Source organism: Pteropus alecto, unplaced genomic scaffold, assembly GCF_000325575.1.
Source record: "Pteropus alecto unplaced genomic scaffold, ASM32557v1 scaffold157, whole genome shotgun sequence".
Taxonomy (NCBI): Eukaryota; Metazoa; Chordata; class Mammalia; order Chiroptera; family Pteropodidae; genus Pteropus; species Pteropus alecto.
The window spans coordinates 3,060,012-3,084,244 of NW_006440626.1; the positions used below are offsets into that span (position 1 = coordinate 3,060,012).

General features: G+C 40.8%; 1 protein-coding gene across 1 annotated transcript in view; it reads right to left on the reverse strand.

Annotated features, from left to right (window-relative positions):
- Window positions 1-24,233, reverse strand: part of MEI1 (meiotic double-stranded break formation protein 1) — a 60,961-nt gene that overhangs the window by 17,108 nt on the left and 19,620 nt on the right. Inside the window, exons 13-21 of the mRNA XM_006917371.2 lie at window positions 24,045-24,136; window positions 23,110-23,251; window positions 21,380-21,491; window positions 18,957-19,017; window positions 17,845-17,942; window positions 14,774-14,942; window positions 10,432-10,579; window positions 4,086-4,361; window positions 1-75 (exon numbers count right to left, since the gene is read on the reverse strand). The exon at window positions 1-75 is cut by the window's left edge and continues 88 nt beyond it. Of these exons, the coding sequence (XP_006917433.1) occupies window positions 1-75; window positions 4,086-4,361; window positions 10,432-10,579; window positions 14,774-14,942; window positions 17,845-17,942; window positions 18,957-19,017; window positions 21,380-21,491; window positions 23,110-23,251; window positions 24,045-24,136 (1,173 nt within the window). The remainder of the gene's footprint in view (window positions 76-4,085; window positions 4,362-10,431; window positions 10,580-14,773; window positions 14,943-17,844; window positions 17,943-18,956; window positions 19,018-21,379; window positions 21,492-23,109; window positions 23,252-24,044; window positions 24,137-24,233) is intronic.

The window sequence follows — 24,233 nt, forward strand, 5'->3', positions numbered from 1 at the left end:
ATTCCTTCTCAAAAAGGTCCTCAGGACCACCAGTACCTTGTGGGCTATGTCCACTGGGCTGGAATAGATGAGGTCCTGAGAAAGAGAGAAGAAAGCCAGAGCTCAAAGGGCATCACAATTGGGGACAGGTAGACAGTCAAGAAGAGAGGGGCCAGAAAAGGGTCCAGGATGATAGTGTCACAGAACCTGGGGAAGGAAGTGCTCATTTACTCAGCACCTATTATGTACTACTATCCTGTTCATTGTACATAGGTCCATTCTAAGCAAAAGGAAACAAAGGCTCAGAGAGATGACACGATGTGCCAACAGTTACATAAGCTAGTAAGTGGCGCAGCTAGAATTTGAATGCAGGTCTACTAACCAAGCCCAAAGTTCTTTCTACTTTCCAGGATGCCTCTCATGCAAATGGAAGTATCAGGGTCAAGAAGAGGTCATTTCAGGACAGCTGACCTGAATGGCCTTAAGGGAGGAGAAGGGGGATGGGGATGCCACATGGCAGGGAGGGGATGGGCTAGGACAAGAAGTGAAGACCAGGTCAGGCCCTTTCTCTGCCATGGCATCTATTTCTGCCCAAGCTATAAAGGCCTTGGGTTCACAAGGTGGGAAAGGACATCGTATTTTATTCGCTTTCAAAATTATTTTAATGAGTGTATGTTAAAAGCAAAGCCAGTCAGAAGTTGCACCACAGGCTATTCCACTGATATAGCTCTGGCACCTACCAGCCTGAACAAGCCAATTCCTTTGGACAGGCTGATGTGCTGGGCCAGTTAGGGCTCGGCGCTATGAATCCAAGGTCACATACAGACTCCCTTTACAGGGAGGATAGCTCTTGACACACAAGAGAGATATGGCTACAGGGCACCCGACCAGATAACTCCAGATGTGCTGATCACTGGGTAGCACAGGGATGTCTGGCCTTGGCTCCTCCACAGCTGCCAGAGTAACAAGTATAATATCGATAGCAACCATCTCATTAGGGTCTAATAATGTCAGGTACTGTGCTGTGTTTGAACAGTAGCTGTATGTTTATTTATACATTATCTGTGTCTTCATAATAACTCTTCCAGGTAGGTGTCAACCCAATTTTTCAAATTAGGAAACAGGTAGACTTAGTAGTTTGCCTATCAAGAAAGCAGTGGCATTGTAACTTTATGAGTTAATGATGGGCAGAAATGATATCGGCTCCATCTGTGTCACCTTATAGGACTAATGTAGGGAGGAGGCAAGAGAACTAGATATTAAATCAAGCTATATTCACAGGGCAGTGAGAGTCTGAGGTCTGGGTAGAAGACATCTAGAGGACCCAGGAGTGAGCCTAGAGGGGCTTAGACTCTCCTACCGCTCCCACAGCCGATATCATAACCTGAGATTTGTTTCTAGCCTCACTATTCTGATTCTCTCCCTTCGGTGATGCTTTATAAGTCTCTACAAGGTGACAGAGATGAAACAAGTATCCATGACTTCCTCAAGGGTAAGAACTGACCAATCATATATGAATTATCCTTGTATCTCCAATGCTTAGTGTCTGCTAAATACCAAATAAATGTATGATAAATGAAAAAGTGAGTGACTGAATTCAATGCCTCTAAAAATCTGTTCTTCCTTGTCTTTCTCCAACCTGATCTCCTGTGACATACCAGACCAGTCACTGTCCCTGAATTACAATAAGCACCTTCAAGCTGCTGTTAACGGCCTGGCAACACTTTCGGTTGTCAAGTCCTTTGAGAATCAGCATATATGACAACTTTTCTGTCCTCCCTGCCACCCAAGCACTCTCTCTGACCTTTACTGCCACAGTTAGTACAGTTGTTAGTGGCTTGCTGTGTCTGATTCCCTCACCAGCCTGTGGGGCAGGGACTAGGTCCAATTCTTCCCTGTATCCTATGAAATATAATATAAACAGAGCCACTTAAAATGGAGTCGGAATTGCCATCCCAGAGGAACTGCCTTGTACACCTTACTCCTCAAACTTTTAGAATGTTAAAACTGGGAAAAATAACCTTTAGACAGGCCCTAAAGCAGCACAGAATTCCAAACAAGTGTTTGCAAAGATAACAGGAAAGCAGACCTAAAGACTAAAACTGAAAGAGACATTCTTTAGAATTAGCATCACTATGTTAGCTTATTTACATTTAGAGAAATTCCTTTCTTAGCTTACTAACACCCATAGAAATTCTTTCCTTCTACTCAAGTAACTGCTCCCCTTCCCCTTCTCATAAATACCCCTTGCCTTTATCTCCTAATTGGAACACTATATGGGTTTCTGCCTGAATCAGTGATTCCCAATAGTTATTTTTTTTTGGATCTCAATAAACACTTGCTACCTCTCACTTTAGCCTTTTAGTTTTAGGTTAACAATTTCTAGTACTCAAACCAACAGCTCTCCTGTTAGATGGAACACTGGACTGGATCGAGGATAATATTTCTCTTGTTCTGAGAGCTCAGCTTACTGGAAAGAATATTAGAGAGTAAAAGTCTGGGTTTTAATCTTAACTCTTGTGACCTTGGGCAAATCTCTCTCAATCTATTTCTTCATCATTTAAAAGTTAAAAATAATAAGATACCATCATTATTATGTCTCTCAGAGGATCTGAGTTGTTTTTTTTTTTTTTTTTTTTAGAGAGAGACTTGGGTCTGTCCAGGCCCCTAATTCAATGAGTCAGCAAATGAAGTACCTACTATCTGTGAGGAACTGACCCTGAACACTTCATCTGGCAAAGAAAATCCACTATCTTACATTGCTACTCTTTCTGCTGTCCCATTTGCTTTCTTTCTCTTCTCTACACATAATGCTTGGTTTTTAATCCATTCCTTCCCCTTTTTCCCTCCTCCAAGGAAGCCAAAGCATGAATGTGGTTCCAATCAAGCCAACACATGAACTACCTCACAGGATGACAGAGTTCAGGGACAGGAAAGGAAGATTTAAGTTTGAGTGGGGAAACACAGTGTGTAAGTGAATATGGACAGATATTCCTAAGGATGTGACATATGTAACACGCAGGTGTTATTTCCACCACAAATCACGCCAATAAAGTCAGTCAATTGGGTTTGTTGATGAGAAGAACATCAAAGGAATCCCACTGTCTCTGATGAGCTGTGTCATTCTTCCTGGACTAGGGAGGAGGAGCCAAGTAGGTGAACTGGCAGTGTGCTGCAATTAGTTTGGGAGGTACCTAAGGATGTGATATATGTAACACGCAGGTGTTATTTCCACCACAAATCACTCCAATAAAGTCAGTCAATTGGGTTTGTTGATGAGAAGAACATCAAAGGAATCCCACTGTCTCTGATGAGCTGTGTCATTCTTCCTGGACTAGGGAGGAGGAGCCAAGTAGGTGAACTGGCAGTGTGCTGCAATTAGTTTGGGACCTGCCACTAATTAGAAATTGCTTACTAAATACAGTATCAAATGTACAAATAAATTTTTAAATAAGTAAATTACAACAGTTACCTCCATAATAATATTATTAATCTCATTAATTTGTTTCGTGTGCTTTCTCAAATGAAGAAAAAAAGGTGGAGTTAAAGTCAGTGTGTTAGAAACTGCAGACAACAGGCGGCCTACTTATCTGACATACCCGATAGGAATTATAAGATGTGTTACTTCATAGAAAAGCATTAGAATTTCTGACGATTCTGGATATGCCCAGGGGAGTGTGTTGTACCTATACCATTATCATGTTAGTCATGACAGAAAAGAGGCCGAGTCCTCTGCAGTCAGATATCACCATCTACATGCCCCAGGGTTCTCTTCTGACATTAAACCCTTCTTAGCAGATACTGTTTAAGAGGAGACAGGGAGGTGAGAGGGAATGGTGACTGAGATGAGCTTTTCATAGTTATATCCACTGGGGAGTAAAGGGCACATATCTCTCAGTGAGCAGACCTCCATTAGACTTAAGACAGCGTATAAATATACAGAAACCAGGCACCTGCCAGCCGAAAGGACCTCCTAGTCATATGGAAACAGCATCAAGTCCAGGTGGGCAGAAGCTGCTGCTGGTGTTCCTGACCTCAATAAAACAGCTCCCAGAGAGAGAGGGCTCATCATCTTTGAATGCAGAAATGAGCAAGTGGTCACCTACTAGCAAAATAAGCAGGATGCTGGGGCTGCTTCTGAGTATGTGGAACAGGGCTGCTAAGCTGGCAGGAAGGGTGGGCTGTCCAGCAGAGGGGACATCATCCAGCTCCTCACAGCTGCTCTCTTCCCAGGAGAACCAAAGTTCCAGGACACGGTACCCAAACCTACTCATCAGCTCTGGATATAGCAGGAAGAACCTGAGCAGGAGGGGGTGGTGGGTGTAGACGAGATGCAGGTCTGGGATGCCCTCTAGGAATTTTCTGATGGCACTGACCACAGCCTAGAGGCAAAGAAAGAAAGGGGCTAAATATACTTCGCAGAAGACCCAAGAGACCCCAACAAACATAGTCCAAAAATGACTGGCATCTCAGTACTCCAGGACACCTTCACTGGCTTGTCCCAGTGCCCTCTTGTGAGAAGACAATCCCACTGTGACAGTGGTTCTCAGCTGAGGATGATCTTGCTTCCCAGAGAACATTCAGAAATGTTTATAGACATTTTTTGATTGTCTTGATTGAGGGAGCATTACTGGCATCTAGTGGGAGAGAGAAGGCATACCACTAAATATCCTACAAAACACGGGACAGCCTCCCATAGAAAAGAATTATGCTATCAAAATGTTAATAGTGCCAAGGCTGAGAAACCCAGCCCTATAACCGTACTTACCACAGTGTGTTGTGATTGCCAACATTTGTGCCTACCTCCCACACTAGACTGGAGCTGCCTGAGGGTAGGGACTATGGCAGATAAATCTGTGCACCTGGCATAGCGCCTGGCACAGATGGCAAAAGGTGTGTTGAATCATTTATTAACTCTCAAGATCCCCTCTACCCCCATTGCACATACAACAAAGTTGAAATTATTTAATATGTTATTCTAAGAGTTTTATATAGTTTGGACGCTTTCACTTAGGTCTTTGATCCATTTTGAGTTAATTTTTGTGTATAACATGCGGTAATGGTCCAACTTCATTCTTTTGCATGTGGATATCCAGTTGTTCCAGTACCATTTGTTAAAAAGATTATTCTTTCTCTATTTAATGTTCTGGCATCCTTATCAAAAATCAATTGACCACACATACATGGGTTGATTTTTGGACTCTCAATTCTATTCCATTGATCCATATGTCTATCCTTATGCCAAAACCACACTGTCTTGATTACTGCAACTTTATAGTAAATTTTGAAATCAAGAAGTGTGAATCCTTTTTCTTTGGTCTTCTTCCTCAAGATTGTTTTGGCTATTTTAGGTCCCTTACATTTCCATGTGAATTTTAGAATCAGCTTATCCATTTCCATTAAAAAAAAAAAAGGTAACTGGGATTTTGATCAGGATTATGTCAAATCTATAGATCAGTTTGGGGAGTACTGCCATTTGAACACTATTAAGTCTTCTTTTCCAGCTTTATTGAGATGAAATATAACATTGTGTAACTTTATGGTATACAATATAAGGATTTGATATATGCATACATTGTGAAATGATTAACACAGTAAGTTTAGTTAATGTCTGTCACCTCACATAGTTTCACAATTTTTTCCTGTGATGAGAATTTTTAAGATTCACTCTTCTAGCAACTCTCAGATATACAAAATTGTTTTGTTAGCTATAGTCAATGTGTTGTATATTATATCCCCAAACTTATATATCTTATAACTATTAAGTCTTCTGATTGATGAACACAGAAGAATGTCTATTTAGGTCTTCTTTAATTTCTTTCAATGAAGTTTTGTAATTTTCAGAGCACAAGTCCTTGCATTCCTCTTGTTAAATTTTTTTCCTATGTATATTATTTATTGATGCTACTGTAAATGAAACTGTTTTCTTAATTTCATTTTTGAGCATGTTATTAGATGCTCAAAAAATACCCTTCTGGCTTCTCTCTACTGTCTCACATGACTTAGCAAATGCACAATAAACTAGACTTCCTTCCTTGAATGTACAGACTAAACAACTTCCCAAATCTTGTTCTACTCTCAGCCTGAAAATTCTCCCTGTACCTAATCTCTTCCAGGAAGCTTCTCCTAATACGACAATCTCTTTCCCCTTGTGATTTCGTAGTTCTAGGCCAGTCCTTCAGGCTCTAGAAGAGCACTCATTGTTGTTGTTGCCTGCCTTATAGGAGATCTTTTTTTCTCTCCCAGCAAACTGGTGCTCCCTCAGGATAGAGAACGTTTGATTTACCTCAACCCTGACAGGGCCCCACAAGGTACCTGGCACATATCAAGTGGTCAGTCCACATTGGATGAGTTGCTAAAATGTTGAAAAGCAAATTAAAAAAATCATTGTGCTTATTTGAGTAGTGTTTCAGGTCTTAGGAAATGCTGATCAAACTGGAGAGAAGTTACTAAAGTGAAAGAACTTCCAGGAATAGGTAGGGCCTGATACTCTGAAATGTCCATTTCCCCAGAAACATCCACATTTCAACTATTGGGGGTCCTCTCTCACACACACACCTAGAAGTTTCTTGTCATACTAGAAAACCCAGACTCTGTCAAAGACTACTAGTGTTGTATAAAAAGGACTCAGGAGCTACCTTAAATAGGTTCCCACTGGCCAAAGAAAGAACAATTTGAGCTTCAAAGGATAATAACTACTGTGGATTGAAACACATAAAATATTTTTAAATCCATGAGTTCATAACAATACTAAAAAAATCTCTTTGTTCACCTTTGGAGAAAGCTAGGCAACCAACTCATTTTTAAAAAAGAACTGGTAATTAAACAGAAAGAATCAAACATTCAACCTATGCTTCCTATACAATCATAGTAACCAAATAGTTGAGAAGTGTCTTTTTATGCAAGTATTCCAGTTGACAAAAACAAAAGAGAATGACAGAATTAGGATATTATTACTTTGCAGTCCCTAATGGATCAAGGCAATAACCACCTATGGCTGCTAATACCACAAAAAGAGAGACAATGGGACATTGTATAGCTAGATCTATCTCACTTGAAAACCCATGCACTTCCACTACACCTTCCTGCTTCCATTCAAATTAAACCAGGTCAGACGTGGTTCCATAGTGTAGCGGTTAGCACATCTGCTTTACACGCAGAAGGTCCTGGGTGCGTGCCCCAGTGGAGACACGGTCCACGTTCTACAGCCGTGCCACCTGAACAAGCCCAATGTATGATCTCCGAAGCTAAGCAAGGTCGGGTCTGGTTATACTTGGATGGGAGAAATTCCTGGATCCCGAGCTCATACTTTTTCAAGTACAACCAGGTTTTTCGACAGAGCAATATCACAGTTGCCCCAGCAGTAATCAAAAAAAAGGTAAAATTAATAGTCAGTGAAGGAAGAGTATCTTCAGGTTGAGGCTGAAGGGTCCATATCAAAGGAGTAGAGGCAATCTTCAATGAAAAAGGCGAGATATTCTGTGATGAGTCAGACTTAGTTCACGATCTTTAAGAGTTTTAAAAAAACTGGCAAGAGAAAATTTGTACCACACAAACACCATCAAAGCGATCTGATTAACAATGATCTTGGTCCCAGCAACCCACTTTGTTTGATAAACTGTTACCAGACGGCAATAGTTCACACCTTTCTCCTCCTGCACAAACCAGAGATGGTACTAAGAGCTTTGTGCAACAACGTGGATGGATATTGAAAGTGTTATGCTAAGTGAAAGAAATCGATGGAAAAGGACAATAACCATATGACTTCACTCATGTGCGAGATATTAAAAAAACAACAAAAAACAAAAAAACAAACAAAAAAAACTAAAAGACACAGACAACAGAATGGTGGTTACCAGAGAGAAAGTGGGGTTGGGGGAGGATGAAGAATGTAAAAGGGGTCAAATATATCGTGATGGAAGGAGACCAGGCTTCAGGTGGTGAATGTACCTGAGTATACAGATGTCATATTATAAGGTTATACACCTGAAATGTAATGTTATTAACCAATGTTACACCAATAAATTTAATTAAAAAACAAAAACAAAAGAACCTTGGGAGTTGGCCAAGTCTGAATTAGACTCCTGGTGCCTCCATTAATTAACTATGTGACCTAGACAAAGTAACTTTAACCCGTCTCAATTTTCTTATCTGTAAAATGGAAATAATTTCTGCCTCCCAGAACTGTTGAGAAAATTAGCTAAATTGCATAGGCTCTGTGTATGTCAGCATCCTATTCCCTTTCACTCCCCCAACACTTTCTCTGCCATCCCCCTTCTCTATACATATAACATCATGGTCTCCCAAAGAACTGTAATATTAAGAGGTGCAGGAAGAAGAAGAGCCCCAGGTGTTTTGGCCCATACCTCATTTAGTGCATTGTCTTTGTCCTGGCAGACTGCCAGCAGATATATGGAGGCTCTGAAGACCACAAGTGGAGGGCGCTCACCCTGGTCCTGCAGAGACAGGAGGAAGCTTTGCACAGCCACAAATAACTCTGCCTCTGAAACAAACCTGTTGACCAAAGAGAGTCTGAGTGAGAAAGCTGAGATGGCTGTCTGGCTTTGCCACATCCTCCTCTAGCCACTGTCATTCTGTCCCAGCATGTCCACCACCTAATGACACCTTGCTCAAAGAGCGTACCATATATACTTACAAAGCATTATCACATGCACAGCACATGGTTCTATGCTTTGTGTAAGGCTCTATTAGGGACCAGAGACTCCTCATTCAAACCAAGAAGGTAAAATGTCAGCCAGCTAGACCAACATTGTCAAAAAGAAAGGTGCTACTTCTGGGGTTCAGGAGGCCCCACTCTGATAGCCAGTCTACCTCTCTCTTCTTGTATTTATCATTAAACATATGTGTGTTCAATGAACTAATTTCTGGGGGAAGGAGATGTCCACGCTTGTATGTGCAAGGAAGATGGGGGTTAAGAAGGAGACTGACTTTTCACTACATATCCTTTCACACCTTTTGAATTTTCTACCATGGGTATGTCTCACCTTTCAGATTAAGTACCAACTAAACAAAACAAAACAAAACACAGACAAAAATTTTTTAAATAGGTAACACTACATGCAATGTAGTATCCCAGATTGTTCCTGGAACAAAAAAGGGACAGTAGAGGAAAAACTGGTGAAATCTAAATAAAGTTTAATTAATAGTATTGTACTCTCTTACACATAGTCAATGATTTTCAACAAGAGTGTCAAGACCATTCAACTGAGAAAAGACAGTCTTCTCAACAAATGGTGCTGGAAAAATGGGATACCCACAAGCAAAAGAATGAAGATGGACACTTATTTAACACGATATAAAAAAAAGAAAATTAACCCAAAATGGATCCGGACCTAAATCTAAGACCTAAAACTATAAAAATCTTGGGGAGAAAACATAAGGCAAAAGTTTTATTTGTATTTGGCAATGATTTCTTGGCTATGACACTAAACACAGGCAACAAAAAATAGACAAATTGGACTTTGTGAACGTTTTTAAATTTTGTGCATCAAAAGACACTATCAACAGAGAGTAAAAAGGTAATGCCTGAATGTGAGAAAATATTTGGAAATAATATATTCAATACGGGATTATAGAGAACTCCTAAAAAAAAGACTCAATTCAAAAATGGGCAAAGGGCTGGAATGGACAGTTCTCAAAAGATGACGTTCTGATGTCCAGTAGGCACATGAAAAGATGCTAAATGTTACTAATGACTAGAGAAATGCAAATAAAACTAATATGTGATACTATCTCATGCCCATTAGGGTGGCTGTTAAGAAGCAAACAGAAAATAACAAGTGTTGGCAGAGATGTAGATTAATTGGATCTCCATGCACTGTTGGTGGGAATATGATCATGTGCGAGATATTAAAAAAACAACAAAAAACAAAAAAACAAACAAAAAAAACTAAAAGACACAGACAACAGAATGGTGGTTACCAGAGAGAAAGTGGGGTTGGGGGAGGATGAAGAATGTAAAAGGGGACAAATATATCGTGATGGAAGGAGACCAGGCTTCAGGTGGTGAATGAACCTGAGTATACAGATGTCATATTATAAGGTTATACACCTGAAATGCAATGTTATTAACCAATGTTACACCAATAAATTTAATTAAAAAACAAAAACAAAAGAACCTTGGGAGTTGGCCAAGTCTGAATTAGACTCCTGGTGCCTCCATTAATTAACTATGTGACCTAGACAAAGTAACTTTAACCCGTCTCAATTTTCTTATCTGTAAAATGGAAATAATTTCTGCCTCCCAGAACTGTTGAGAAAATTAGCTAAATTGCATAGGCTCTGTGTATGTCAGCATCCTATTCCCTTTCACTCCCCCAACACTTTCTCTGCCATCCCCCTTCTCTATACATATAACATCATGGTCTCCCAAAGAACTGTAATATTAAGAGGTGCAGGAAGAAGAAGAGCCCCAGGTGTTTTGGCCCATACCTCATTTAGTGCATTGTCTTTGTCCTGGCAGACTGCCAGCAGATATATGGAGGCTCTGAAGACCACAAGTGGAGGGCGCTCACCCTGGTCCTGCAGAGACAGGAGGAAGCTTTGCACAGCCACAAATAACTCTGCCTCTGAAACAAACCTGTTGACCAAAGAGAGTCTGAGTGAGAAAGCTGAGATGGCTGTCTGGCTTTGCCACATCCTCCTCTAGCCACTGTCATTCTGTCCCAGCATGTCCACCACCTAATGACACCTTGCTCAAAGAGCGTACCATATATACTTACAAAGCATTATCACATGCACAGCACATGGTTCTATGCTTTGTGTAAGGCTCTATTAGGGACCAGAGACTCCTCATTCAAACCAAGAAGGTAAAATGTCAGCCAGCTAGACCAACATTGTCAAAAAGAAAGGTGCTACTTCTGGGGTTCAGGAGGCCCCACTCTGATAGCCAGTCTACCTCTCTCTTCTTGTATTTATCATTAAACATATGTGTGTTCAATGAACTAATTTCTGGGGGAAGGAGACGTCCACGCTTGTATGTGCAAGGAAGATGGGGGTTAAGAAGGAGACTGACTTTTCACTACATATCCTTTCACACCTTTTGAATTTTCTACCATGGGTATGTCTCACCTTTCAGATTAAGTACCAACTAAACAAAACAAAACAAAACACAGACAAAAATTTTTTAAATAGGTAACACTACATGCAATGTAGTATCCCAGATTGTTCCTGGAACAAAAAAGGGACAGTAGAGGAAAAACTGGTGAAATCTAAATAAAGTTTAATTAATAGTATTGTACTCTCTTACACATAGTCAATGATTTTCAACAAGAGTGTCAAGACCATTCAACTGAGAAAAAACAGTCTTCTCAACAAATGGTGCTGGAAAAATGGGATACCCACAAGCAAAAGAATGAAGATGGACACTTATTTAACACGATATAAAAAAAAGAAAATTAACCCAAAATGGATCCGGACCTAAATCTAAGACCTAAAACTATAAAAATCTTGGGGAGAAAACATAAGGCAAAAGTTTTATTTGTATTTGGCAATGATTTCTTGGCTATGACACTAAACACAGGCAACAAAAAATAGACAAATTGGACTTTGTGAACGTTTTTAAATTTTGTGCATCAAAAGACACTATCAACAGAGTAAAAAAGGCAATCCACAGAATGGGAAAAATTATTTGCAAATCATATATCTAATAATAAATTAATATCCAGAATATATAAAAAACTCCTAAACCTTAACAATAAAAAATATCAAACAATCCAGTTCAAAAATGGGCAAAGGACCTGAGTAAGTATTTCTCCAAAAAAGATATACAAATGGTCAATGAGCACATGGAAAGATGCTCAATATCACTAATCATTAGGGAAGTGTAAACCGAAATTATGAAATTAACAGCTTCATGTCCATTAGGATGGGTACTATCAGAAGAAAAACAGAAAATAACAAGTGTTGGTGGTGATGTGGGGAAATTAAAACCCTTATTCACTGTTGGTGGGAATGCAAAGTGGTAGAGCTGCTGTGGAAAACAGCATGGTATTTCCTCAAAAAATTAAAAATATAACTACTAGATGACCTAGCAATTACACTTCTGGATATATACCCAAAAGAACTAAAAGTAGGGTCTCAAAGAGATATTTGTATACCCATGTTCATAACAGCATTATTTACAATACCTAAAAGGTGGAAGCAACCCAAGCATCCATTGACAGATGAAGTGATAAGCAAAATGTGGTACATACATACATTGGAATATTATTCAGCCTAAAAAAAAGGAAAAAAATTCTAAGGTATGCTATAGCATGGATGAAATTTGGGAACATTATGGTAAGTGAAATATGCCGGTCACAAAAAGACAAATACTGTATGATTCCACTTACATGAAGTATTTAGTACAGTCAAAATCTGGGACAGAAAGTAAAATGATTGTTGCCAGGGGCTGGAGGAAGAGAGAAATGGAGAGTTATTGTTTAACAGGTATAGAATTTCAGTTTTGTAAGATGAAAAGAGTTCTGGAGATGGACAGTGGTAATGATAGCACAACATTATAACTGTATTACTACTGAATTGCACTCAAAAAATGATTAAGAAGGTAAATATTACATTTGTGTATTTTACCATAATGAAAAAAATGGAAAAATAGTAATGTACAAATGTTGATAAATGTACCACCGTTAGTAATAAGAGAAAATAGGTGAAGAGTACAAGGGAATCTTTATTCTTTGCCACTTTTCTGTAAATCTAAAATTACTCCAAAATAAAATGTTTATTTAAAAAATGACAAAAATTATAGCCATAATATAAATATTACGCCACCAATAAAATTCAGCTCCCAAAGAATAAGGTAGACCTACTAATAAACGTACTAGCATGGAAAGATGTCTAAGATATATTGTAAATTAACAAGCAAGTTGAAGATCTTATATATTATCCCAATCTGTATATTTTTAGAAAAGAGCACTTATATGTTTGTTATGCACAGATGAGTTCACAAAAGATACCTAACAGTAGTTAACTCTTGCAGGTATATGGAGAAGTATTTGAACTTTACGCCCAACAATTTTGCTTGAATTTTTACAATATGCATGATTTTAAAAATAAGAAAACTTTTTTTAAAGAATCACATAGGTCAAGTGATTTTCAATAAAGGTGTCAAGACAATTCAATGGGAGAAAGAACTGTCTTTTCAACAAGTGGTGCTGGATCATCTATATTAGCCAAATGCAAAAGAATGAAGTTGTAACTCTGCCTCACACAATACATAAAAGTTAACTCAAAATGGATCATAAACCTATATTTAAGAGCTAAAATTATAAAAGAACTGTACAAAAAAATATAGGAGTAAATCTTCATGACTTTGCATTGGAAATGATTTCTTAGAATCAACCTCAAAAGTACAAATGACCAAAGAGAAAAGACAACTTTAATCAAAATTAAAATTTGATTTCATCAAAATAAAAAAGTTTTGTGCTTCAAAGGATATTATCAAGAAAGTAAAAACACAACTAACAGAATGGGAGGAAAAAAATTACAAATCATACATCTGATAAGGGACTTGTATCTAGAATATATAAAGAACTCTTACAACTCAACAGTAAAAGACAACGGAGTTAAAAAATAAGCAAAAAAATCTCAATTTCTCCAAGAATATATACAAATGGTCAATAAGCACATGAAAAATGTTCAACATCATTAGTCATTAGGGAAATGCAAATCAAAACCATAATACAAAAGTCATTTCACACCCACTGGGATGGCTATAATCAAAAAGATAGAAAATAACAAGTGTTGGCAAGGAAATGGAGAAACCAGAACCCTCAAATATTGCTGATGGGATCATAAAATGGTGCAATCCTATGAACACAATTTGGAGGTTCCTCAAAAAGTTAAACACAGTGTTACCATATGACTACTCAATTCTATGCCTGATATATACAGAAAAGGATTAGAAAACAAGTACTCAAATACATGTATATGCATCTTCACAGCATCACTATTCACAATAGCCAAAAGGTAGAAACAGCCCAAATGCTTGTCAATGGGTGAACGAATAAACAAATGGTGGAATATACATACAATGGTATATTATTCAACCATGTAAAAGAATAAAGTAATAATACATGCTACGAACACTATGCTAACTGGATGAATCTGGAAAACATTATGCTAAGTTGAAGAAGCCAGGCACAAAAGGTCATATGTTATATGATTCCATCTGTAGGAAATGTTCAGAATAGAGCTATCCATAGAGACAGAATGCAGATTGTTGGTTGCCAGGAGCTGAGGAGAAGAATGAACGGGAAGTGACTGCTTGACGGGTATGCGGTTTTACTTTGGGGTGATGGAAACATTTTGGAACGTGATAGGTGGTGGCTGCACAAAATGGTGAATATACTAAATGCTACTTAATTGTTCACTTTAAAATGCTTAATTTTATGTTATGTGCATTTTACCTCAATAAATAATTTTCTTAAAGCTTAAAGATAGTCTGATTTTCAAATTTTAATAAATTGTATAGTAATTCTTAAACCAAAGTAAATCACTGACTTATTTTTTGTGAACAACATCTTCAAGGATACCAAGGAATTCTCATTAGCATTGTGGACCTGTCTCTTAGCACTGTGACTACCCACCTGTCTTCACATCCCCCCCCACAAGATGTGAGCCCCTCAGTAATATACCCCATTTCTCACTTATCTCTTGTGACTCCAGTGCTTAGCACTAGCCTTGGAGAAGATGCCTCTAAATATTTATTGCACTGAATTGGACTGCAGACATGGGTCCCAGAACCTACCGCCAGCCACCAGCTCTGAGCACTGACCTGTCCTCATGAATGTAGGCCAGGTAGAAGAGGAGCAGGATGCAGTACTGTCTCTGGCGAGCAGATCCCTCCACATACTGGCAATCTGACAGGAAGTCAAGGCTTTCGGGGCTCCGGCTGCTTATCTGGGGCAGCCCGTGCTGCAAGAGCTCAGACACTGCAGAGAGTTCTGGGGGAAGAAACAAGTGGGAGAAAGCCACACAGAGAACACGGGAAGCAGGTAATGGGCACATGAGTATCTACTATATGAAGAGTACCGCACAGGGTAGCAAGCGTACATGCAGGATAAAAGGAAATCAGAATCCCTTCTTCCTTTATGCAACTTTCAGCCTACCAGGGGAGACTAAAGGTAACACGTGGAAGGACATGGATACATTTGTTCACTCATTTGACAAATGTTCACTGAGTGACTACTTTAGGCCAGGCTTTGAGACACAGGCTCTACCTCCAGGAGCTGGCAGCTGGTGGGAAACAAATAGACATGGAGATATAAAGTGTAGCATGAGGAAAATAGTTAATAATGTTGTAATAAATATGTAAGGGGGAAGAGGGGTATTAGATTTAGTGAGATGATCACGTTGTAAGTTATACAGATCTCTAATATCACTATGCAGTACAACTAAAACGAATATATTATTGTATGCCAACTATAACTGAAAAAAAACTCATTAAATTGTACAATGTAAATACGAGCAACTAATTGTCTATTATATTTCAATAAAGCCAGAAAAAAAAAAAGCAAAACTTCATTACCTGAAATGAAAAAAAAAAAAATGGAAAATGAGAAAGATAACTGCAGGACATGTGATCAGTACCATGTTCAAGGTGGAAGAGGGAGTCCTCATGCCTCCTGGAGTGGGGAGAGCAAGCTCAAAGAGAAGGGAATTATGGAGGGTGAGCGGAAACAGGCAGAGAAGGAAGAGAAGAGAATCCTAGGGACAGGAAGCAAGGTGTTCAGAGGCCCAGAGGCATAAGAGGATGTGTCATGTTTATGGGGTGGCAAGGAGTTCAGCGTGACTGGAGCATCAGTGAATAGATGTGTAGTGTCTGGAGTTGCAGAACTATGTGATGTAGTACCTAGACTGAAAAACCTTGAATGCTGAGTAAAGAATTTGTATTTTATCCTGAGAGATTCCTAGATTTCTTATGAAACCTCTGTTTCATAAATAAATAAAAATAAAAATAACAGAGTATTTTAATACCAAAGAATATGAAAGAAAAGGACCTCAGAACTAAAAATTTGAATAAAGTCAACATTATGGAAAATTCCCTACATTACCTTTACTTTCTACACTTCACCAGACCAGAGAAAGCTCCATCACTGACTGATGATGCCTCAGAGACTGATGTTTGGGGACCATGGCTGAGGGCCAGGGGAGTTAAGATGTTAAGATCTGGTTTTCAGATAGATCTTTCTAGTGTGGGTGATGACTGGTTGGAGGCTGAGAGATTAAAAGACACACAAGTTGGAGGTCAAAGAAAGGGTCAATCCTGCCAATACAATGGACCTAGGACCAAGGGAGGATGAGAATGGAGACTGTCCCACAGCAATGTGGTAGCAGCGCCAGGTCAGGTTTCCTAATTCTAAGTTTAGTGCTTTTTCCACCAAAGCACACAATGAGAATTATGATAATAATAAAACTAATATCCTGGAGCCTTGCACATCCACCTGCCCTCTCCTCTGATACATTAAAGAAGCAGTCTCCATGTAAGTAAGGTTTGTTATTCCTTCTAGTGCTCTGAGTTTTGATAAGGTCTTGGGTTCTAAGTGGGCAGATACATGGGGCTCCTCCTAGTCTGACAAGAGAGGGAGCTGCCAGCAACAGTGGGGCTGGCATTGGTGAGCACAAGAAGCTGTTGTGATGTGGCTCCAACATGGCCTTAGGCTACCACCACTGCAGAAGTCATGGTGCTATTCCCTCTGCAGGCCAGACCCCACCTGAACAGGCAGAGAGCTATATACCAGGCAGAAAGGAGTGGCTGGTATAGCAAGAAAACTAGGAGCCAAGCCATGTGGAAGGAACAGAAATGCTTGCTTGAGCTTCTGTCTCTCTCAGCACAGTGTCTCAGAAAGACAAAAGAGAAAGAGGTTTGGGGAGTCAGGAGAGATGACATGGTCTTCATAAATATCAAAAGAGGAAACACAGCCAGCACCAAGTCTTACCCACGAAGATATATATTTTGAATGAATGAATAAAATAATGATTAAATTGTTTTATGTTATACCAAGAGAGAGGTCTAGTATAGGGGAACTCCTCAGGGTAAAGAACATATCGTAATCGTCACTGTACCCACAGCAGTACCTAGGCCTCCCCCAGCATGTAGTCAAAGCTCACTGAATAATCAACAGAAGGAAAAAGTTCTAGCTCTCAGCCCTGCATCTGCTGTTCCCCCTGCCTAGATTCTGTATGGGCCTCCTTTACCTTACTCAGGGATCTTTGCTAGCACCTATCCATCTCTGACATCGAATCTATGTGTTTTTCTGCCTCTCCCATTCCATGAGAACAGGACTTTGTATCACTAGCTCTATCACCAGAGTCTGGAATAGAGTCTGGAACACAATAGATATTCAAGAAATACTTCTTGAATGAAGGAACAAAGAAGTAGAATAGGCTGTTCAAGATATTGTGTGCAGGGGTCTCTGAAGGTAACAAGCAGAAAAGAGGTCTAGTGTGGGGGATATTGCAGAGCAGGTGGTCAGGGGAGGAATTTGGCTTGATAAGCTTTAGGGTCCTTCTCAACCCTTCGACTCTGGGGGTCCAGGAGCCTCAGATTCTATCATTTTCTGATTCTACTATCTCACCTCCCTAGAAATCAGCCAATAGTTCCATTATTCCATGATTTCATGGTTCCTCTGGGAGGTGAGATAGTAGAATAATGGAACTCCCTATAGTTCCAAATAATGGAACTCCCTATAGTTCCATTATTCCATGATTTCATGGTTCCTCTGGGTAGCTTCAAGTAAAAAGATCTTATTACTGTGCTGACTCACTACCTAGCCAATCAACATGGCATCCAGACTCTAAAAGACCACCATGGATCTCAGGAGTGGTCAACCGGCAGCATCTTACCTTCTTGGGAAGGTGGTCCTGTCTTCTCTGGAGCTGAGAGGAGGCTGATGCACAAGTAGTAGAGGAAACTGGAACACACCTGGTTTAGGGCTGAGTGACTTAGAGAGAAAAGACAAGGAGAGAACAAGAGAGAGGACATTGCTACTTGGGCTGGGACAGCATTAACCCTGCTGTGTACTAGGGTTCACTGCTTTATGCCAGAGCCTAGTGAAATTCTAACCATGGCCCTGGTAGAGGAGATCTGGAGGTAACTGTGAAAAGTAAACATGGAACCTGCTGCCCACAGTTGTAAATCAGGCACTTGGCACATACAGGCATTCAATAAAAATTTGCTGAAAAAATAAATCAGGGAGAGCTACTAAGTTCCAATTTAAGTAAACATACAAAAAAGTGTTCCTGCATCAGGAAAGAGCTAGGGAGTCCTATAATGAGAAGAAGCTGTTGAACCCAAGATGGGCACACAAGGGGAACTACAAGCATCCAAAACTGACTTTGAATCCAGATGGATGCCCGTATTTTCTCAATACTGGGTGTTCCATTCAGAACCAAGGAGTGTTAGATATTACACTGCGTTTACCTTGTGGGCTATAAGCAGTAATAAATGGAACCTGCCAAGTAAATGCGGAGACAGGTGGCAAATTATAAACAGAAAGGTGAAGAAGGCTGCTCTAGAAGCCCAGCAAGACAGACTGAGGTGGCAACCTCTCTACTTTGAACAAGAGATTTTCTCCTCCAGAATTGCTGAGCCGGCTACGACTAGAACATAACTCTTTTTTGATGGACACTGCATCTCTTACCCTCTGAGAGCCTCGGTTTCCCCATTTGCAAATGAGGGGTTAGACAAATGATCTCTAAGAACTCTTCCAGTTCCGATGTGATAGGTGCTCAACTAATTATCACATGAAATGAGAGCCATTCCAGAGCCAGATTCAATAAAAGCTGTAGAAGCAAGTCCAGCTCCTGCTACCAGGTGCTGAGTGATTCTGACACTGTGTCAATCCCCCCATAGGTTTGGTCCTATGACCAAACCACGCCAGTCAGAAATTTCCACTTGTCTAGTCAAGAAAGAAACTGTCTCTTTGGCCACTAATTTTGCCTGGGATGATACATACCTCAGTCCACTGCAAAACCTGGCCTTCAGTTCCAGAGTTAGTCGTATGAAGGATGAGGCAGCTTGGGAAAAGTGGGAAGAAAGCAGAGAGCGGTTTAAAACAGTCTTGTTACAGAGATTCCCAAGTCTGGGTGGTGACAAAGAGTACTAGTTTTGAAGTCATGCAGACCTAGGTTCAAATTTTGCACCATCACTATCTAGTAGTGTGACTCTGGAACATTTATTTAACTTCTCAGAATCAGTTTCAATATCTATACCTCACAGGTTGTTGTAAAGCTAAGATAAAACAGTATTCCAAACAAGGAGAACACCAAGAGTTCCCCAACACCTGCTCCAGAGTGGGGGTACCCTGTATTCTATCCTGAGGCTAAAGTGTATGGCAAGGAATTACTCTCTCAGAGTTTCACAGCAACTTTGAGACAGCAGTTTAACCCATGATGCTCCCGGGGAGGGGGCGCCCAGCGTGCCTGCTGGAAGGGCTCCTTCTGGCCTGGTCTCTCAGTACCTAGAGTTTCCCCAGCCCTACTCCAGGTCTCCGCCCACTCACAGCTGGCAGCATCTGCTTCCCTCTTTTCTCTTGCAAGTCGGGCCCCTGGTCCTGTTGTGACTTCGTGCTGCACAGACCTCCACACACATAATAGTCTTTCTCTACATCCCTTGTTCTTTACTGCTGCCACCCTAGAAATGTACACTTCTGAAGCTGCACTCATCTAGCACCCTAAGACTGGGTCTTCTTGGTTCTTGAAGTATGGAAGGCAGGAATAGTGGATGAAAGGAAGGAAAGAAGTATGTGTCCATTGTTACAATGACTAAGGGGCACACACAGTCCTTCAGGAAATCTCCTTGTTATCGCAATTAATTCTCATTATTATCACCATGTTTTGAGGACATTGGAGATAAATTTGCCCAATGTCAATAACCAAGTGAGGGATGAAGGAAGAACCCCAACATGTTTTTCCCTCTTCCACGGCTTGCTGCCCTCTCCTAGAAGCTCACTCACTTGATACATGGAATAGTTTCCAAAGGGCTTCCTGTGCTCTGTTCTTTTCCTGGAGAGAACAAAGATCCCTCCAAACTGGGACAAGGGACCTTCCCAAGATGACCCAGATCATCAATCAGAAGCTCCCTCAAAATCCTAAGTCAAATTTACAACTGCAGAAAGCACGCCCTCATCTCCCCAGCTCTGTCCTGGCCCCTCTCCTTCCCAAAGACCTTGCTTTGCTGATTACCCAGGAGTCTCTCTACTGCTCTTTCCTATCGGCTGATAATCAGAGTAAGTTTCTAGTCCTAGGAGGTAGAAAAACCTTTCTTAACTCCATGTCCCCCTCCAATTATATTCCCATTTCTCAGATGGCCAACAAGGTCCCGCCTGACTGAGCCCTGGCTTCCTCGCCAGGTAGACTTCCCACTGCATGCTACATGACAGGATTAAAAGAAAAGACATTAAATGATAATGATAAGAAGCAAGGATAATACAGAGGTTAAGAAAGCAGGCTCTAGAGCCAGATTCCCTAAGTTAGAACCCTGAGCATACCACTCGATTGTGACCCTGAGAAGTTCGGCCTCTCTTGAGTAGCAGTGTCCTCAACAGTAGAATGAGGATAATCATAGTACATACTTCCCAGGGTTCTTCTGAAAACTAAATGAATTAATATGTGTAAAGCACTTAAAACAGTATTTCACACAGAGTAAAAATTTAATAAATGTTAATTATGTTATTAATTATTACCTTTCTCCTTCCCTTTCTGCTTTTGGCTATTCCCACTGCTCATTCTCACCATCACTACCACTTTCTAAAGAAAATAAAGGAAACTCTGACTCTGATTCCAGGCTTATGCTGCAGACTGAAGTATTTATAGGGTGACAACTGGAGAAGTAGGAAACGAAGGTTTATTTTAGGGAGAAAAAAATGACTAATGAATGAAGATAATAAACAGATGCAAGAAAGCCTAGAGAAAACTAATGAAGAGCCACTTGAGTTCAATTTTAAGAAGGCACTTCCATTATAGTTAGAGAGCAGCTTTCACCAAGAGTGCTACCACTCCCCTAAAAGGTATTTGAAAGTATGTGGGGATGTTTTTCAGTTTTCACAATGACCGAGGGCACTTCTGGCATTCAGTACTCAGGAGTCAGAGATGCTAAACATCTGGTGAGGTCTGAGGGAATATGGAATATGACAGTAATGTGGAAAGAGGTGTGGGCTCTGAACTTGACACTCTCAGAGAAGTATCAATAAATTTTAGAGCTGCCTTTAAGGACTTCACTTTCTGGATATTTCCTTCCATTCCACACTGGGCAATAAGCGGATACTGATTCTGAACAAATATGTAAACACCCCATCCATGGGTTATGCTCTCGGAGTATCTGAGCAGCTGCCTAAGGTGCCTGCCTCCCTACCAACTTCCATACTTGCTTACTGCCTACCGAGCTTCTTGGAGAATTTCTCCTTCATGTGGGGAACGATGACAAAGAGGCTGTGTAGAATCGAGAGGAAAACTTCCATCAAGGCTGGGTGAGTAGCCTGCTCCAAGTGCTTCTGCAAAGAACCAGGAGGGAGAACACAGCTCACCAGGACTGAGCTTCCGAAGAAGAAAAGTCATCAGCAGAACTGGCATCGAATCTGGAATGGTAGACTAAATCCTTTTATTTGAAGGGTACAAGAAAAGCTAGGGAACCTGAAGTCCACAAGCCTACCTCCAAGGCTTACATCCACCACTAATAAAGTATATAAGATACTTGCCCTCTCTGGGCCTCTGCATCAAAAGAGTAAAACACAAATAACAAGTCTTACCTCCCAGAAACAAATGAGATCCGACGTGTAAAAAGGGCTTTCTAAATGATAGTACAGAGTGACACTCATGTGTCTATTACTAGCCACAGTAGTGGTAGTGGTAGTAGTAGTATAGTTTACCAACTGCCTTCGCATTTATTTTTCATGTGATCTTTGAACAGTCATGAGGCAGCCTGATGGAGTAGACGGAACTCTGGATTAAGAGTAGAGAAACTTGGGATCTAGTTCAAGTACCGCAGAAAGTCGCTGTGTCCTGGGGGCAGTCACCCCCACCCCTCTCAGTGTCTCAGTTCCCTATCTGTAAATAGCCAGGACCTCGGATTGGTTCTTAAAGATACTTTCCTTTGGTTTTTAAACTAGTGTTTTTTAAATTAGAAAATACATGCCCATTAAAGAAAATGTGTGAAATACAGAAAAGTAGAAAGCAAAAATAATAATTCTATGATCTAATTCTAGATCTAGCTCTAACACTTTATAAATCTAGGGGGAAGACAGAGCAGATGAAGACACCAATGTGAACTGCTCGAGTGTAACTGTTCATGTACGCCAGTCAGGGCTGCTACCTATGGCTCCCAACAGTTACCTGCCTGAAGACGCCAGCGTGCTGGCTCACAGGCTTCTTCAAGGAAAAGAGGTTCTCTCCTGTTAGAACCAGAGCATGCTTCCCTGATGCCACCTGCTGTTCCCAGGTGCCAGTCTCGACTAACAGGAACTCTACAGGCTCGCGAGATGTCCAAACCTCAAAAAGGACAGGACTCACACAAAGTCAGCTGGGCAGTCAACAGCTCTGGATCCAGGTCTTTCTATCATCTCCATCTCAAATCAGCTCAAAATGAAGATCTTCCAGACCAGGTCTCTCTTCAGAGAGGATCTCTCTCATTTTTGAGAACACACAAATGTGTTCCTTAGTGAAGCCTGGATCACAGACTTTTACCTCTGCTCTTTACTGTGCAGAAGGGCACGGGTTCAAATCTCAGCACTGCCCTGCATTTGCTTTATAACCATAGGAACATGACAACTTCATCTTTAAATTGGGGGAAATAGTAGCACCCATCTCACAGGATCATTGGGATGATCAAATCAGGTACTGAATATAAGGCATTTAATACACCATAAACATTACCTATTTATGATTTTATTATTATTGCTTCCTACTTTTTCTTAAGAGGCATCTTATTAGTTTTACAACGAAACACTACACTTTGTTTTTAAAACCAAAGGAAAAGTGGCTACAAGAACCACCCCAATGAGATACTCCGAAGGTCCAGTTGAGTAGTTACTGCCTTGCATCTCTAGGCCTGGCTCACTCTCACATTCTTCTCCTCTCCACACTTCAATCTGTCCATGGCTCAGGGGAACCCACCATCACCATGGGGATACAGAGGGAGTCACAGGCACTGAGAAGAAATTCTGAAAAGGCCTCCAAGGTGTCTTCCTTCTTGGCACTGGGAGCTGTGAATGGATTCTCCTGGGCCAAAGGCTCGCTCTGGAATTCCACAGCCAACCTGGAAAATCAATGTGTGAGTATGTGCACTACTGCGTATGTACCTTGAAGGTTAACAGCATCCTCCCAGGGAAATGCCTGAGCTCAGGGTTCAGATCTCCTATCAGCAGATCTGGAGAAAATTTAAGAGGCCTCAACGAAGGAGACTCTGTCCTCGGCTACCTCTGGCTTCATGCTCCCCAACCCCTCTCCCAAAACACATGACTACAGGTACTTCCCTGAACATACCATCCTGTTTGCTGTTTCACATCTCTGCCTTCACATATGCTACTCTCTACCTGGAATGCCCTCCATGGATTTGTGACAATCTAATGAATTCCACATACATACATAAAACAGTCTCTTCCTCAATAGACCGTGAGCTCCTTGTGGGAGACTGGCAAGAGCCAATCTGTCTTCTCTTTGTCCTTCCACTGCCTAGCACCAGGCACACAGGAATATAACAGACACTGTTAACGTGAACTGAACTAACCCAACAAGCATTCAGTGAACCTGCAGGGCTAAACTATTTGGGAAGAAGAACAAAGCTGAATGAGACACAATCTCATTGCACAGTAACACAAACTTGACCAGAAGGCAATCTTTAGAAACCTTCCACTCGAACTACCTGTCCTCAAACCTCCACATACCCCCTCCACACCCACACATTTCCCCGAACCCCACCCCAGCCAAAATCCTCTCTATGCAGCGAAGCATTAGAAACCAAGTGCTGCTTCTAGAACACCATTCTTTTTGTGATTCTTTTCCATTCCCACCCTCCATACTACTATTTCAGACCACAGAGGGCCCCTCACCTGCAGGCATTTCTAAATCCCTCCAGAGCACTCAGGAGAAACTTTCCCCTTCGAAGAATGGTCTTCTCCAAATCTCTGCTGGAGGCATGGCCCTGAGGTGAGGAGAGGAGAGGCTACCTGTTAGTTAAGTGCCTCCTCTGTGCCCCAGTCTGTGGTTGGAGGACTACAGACCTCCTCCTCCCACACTGA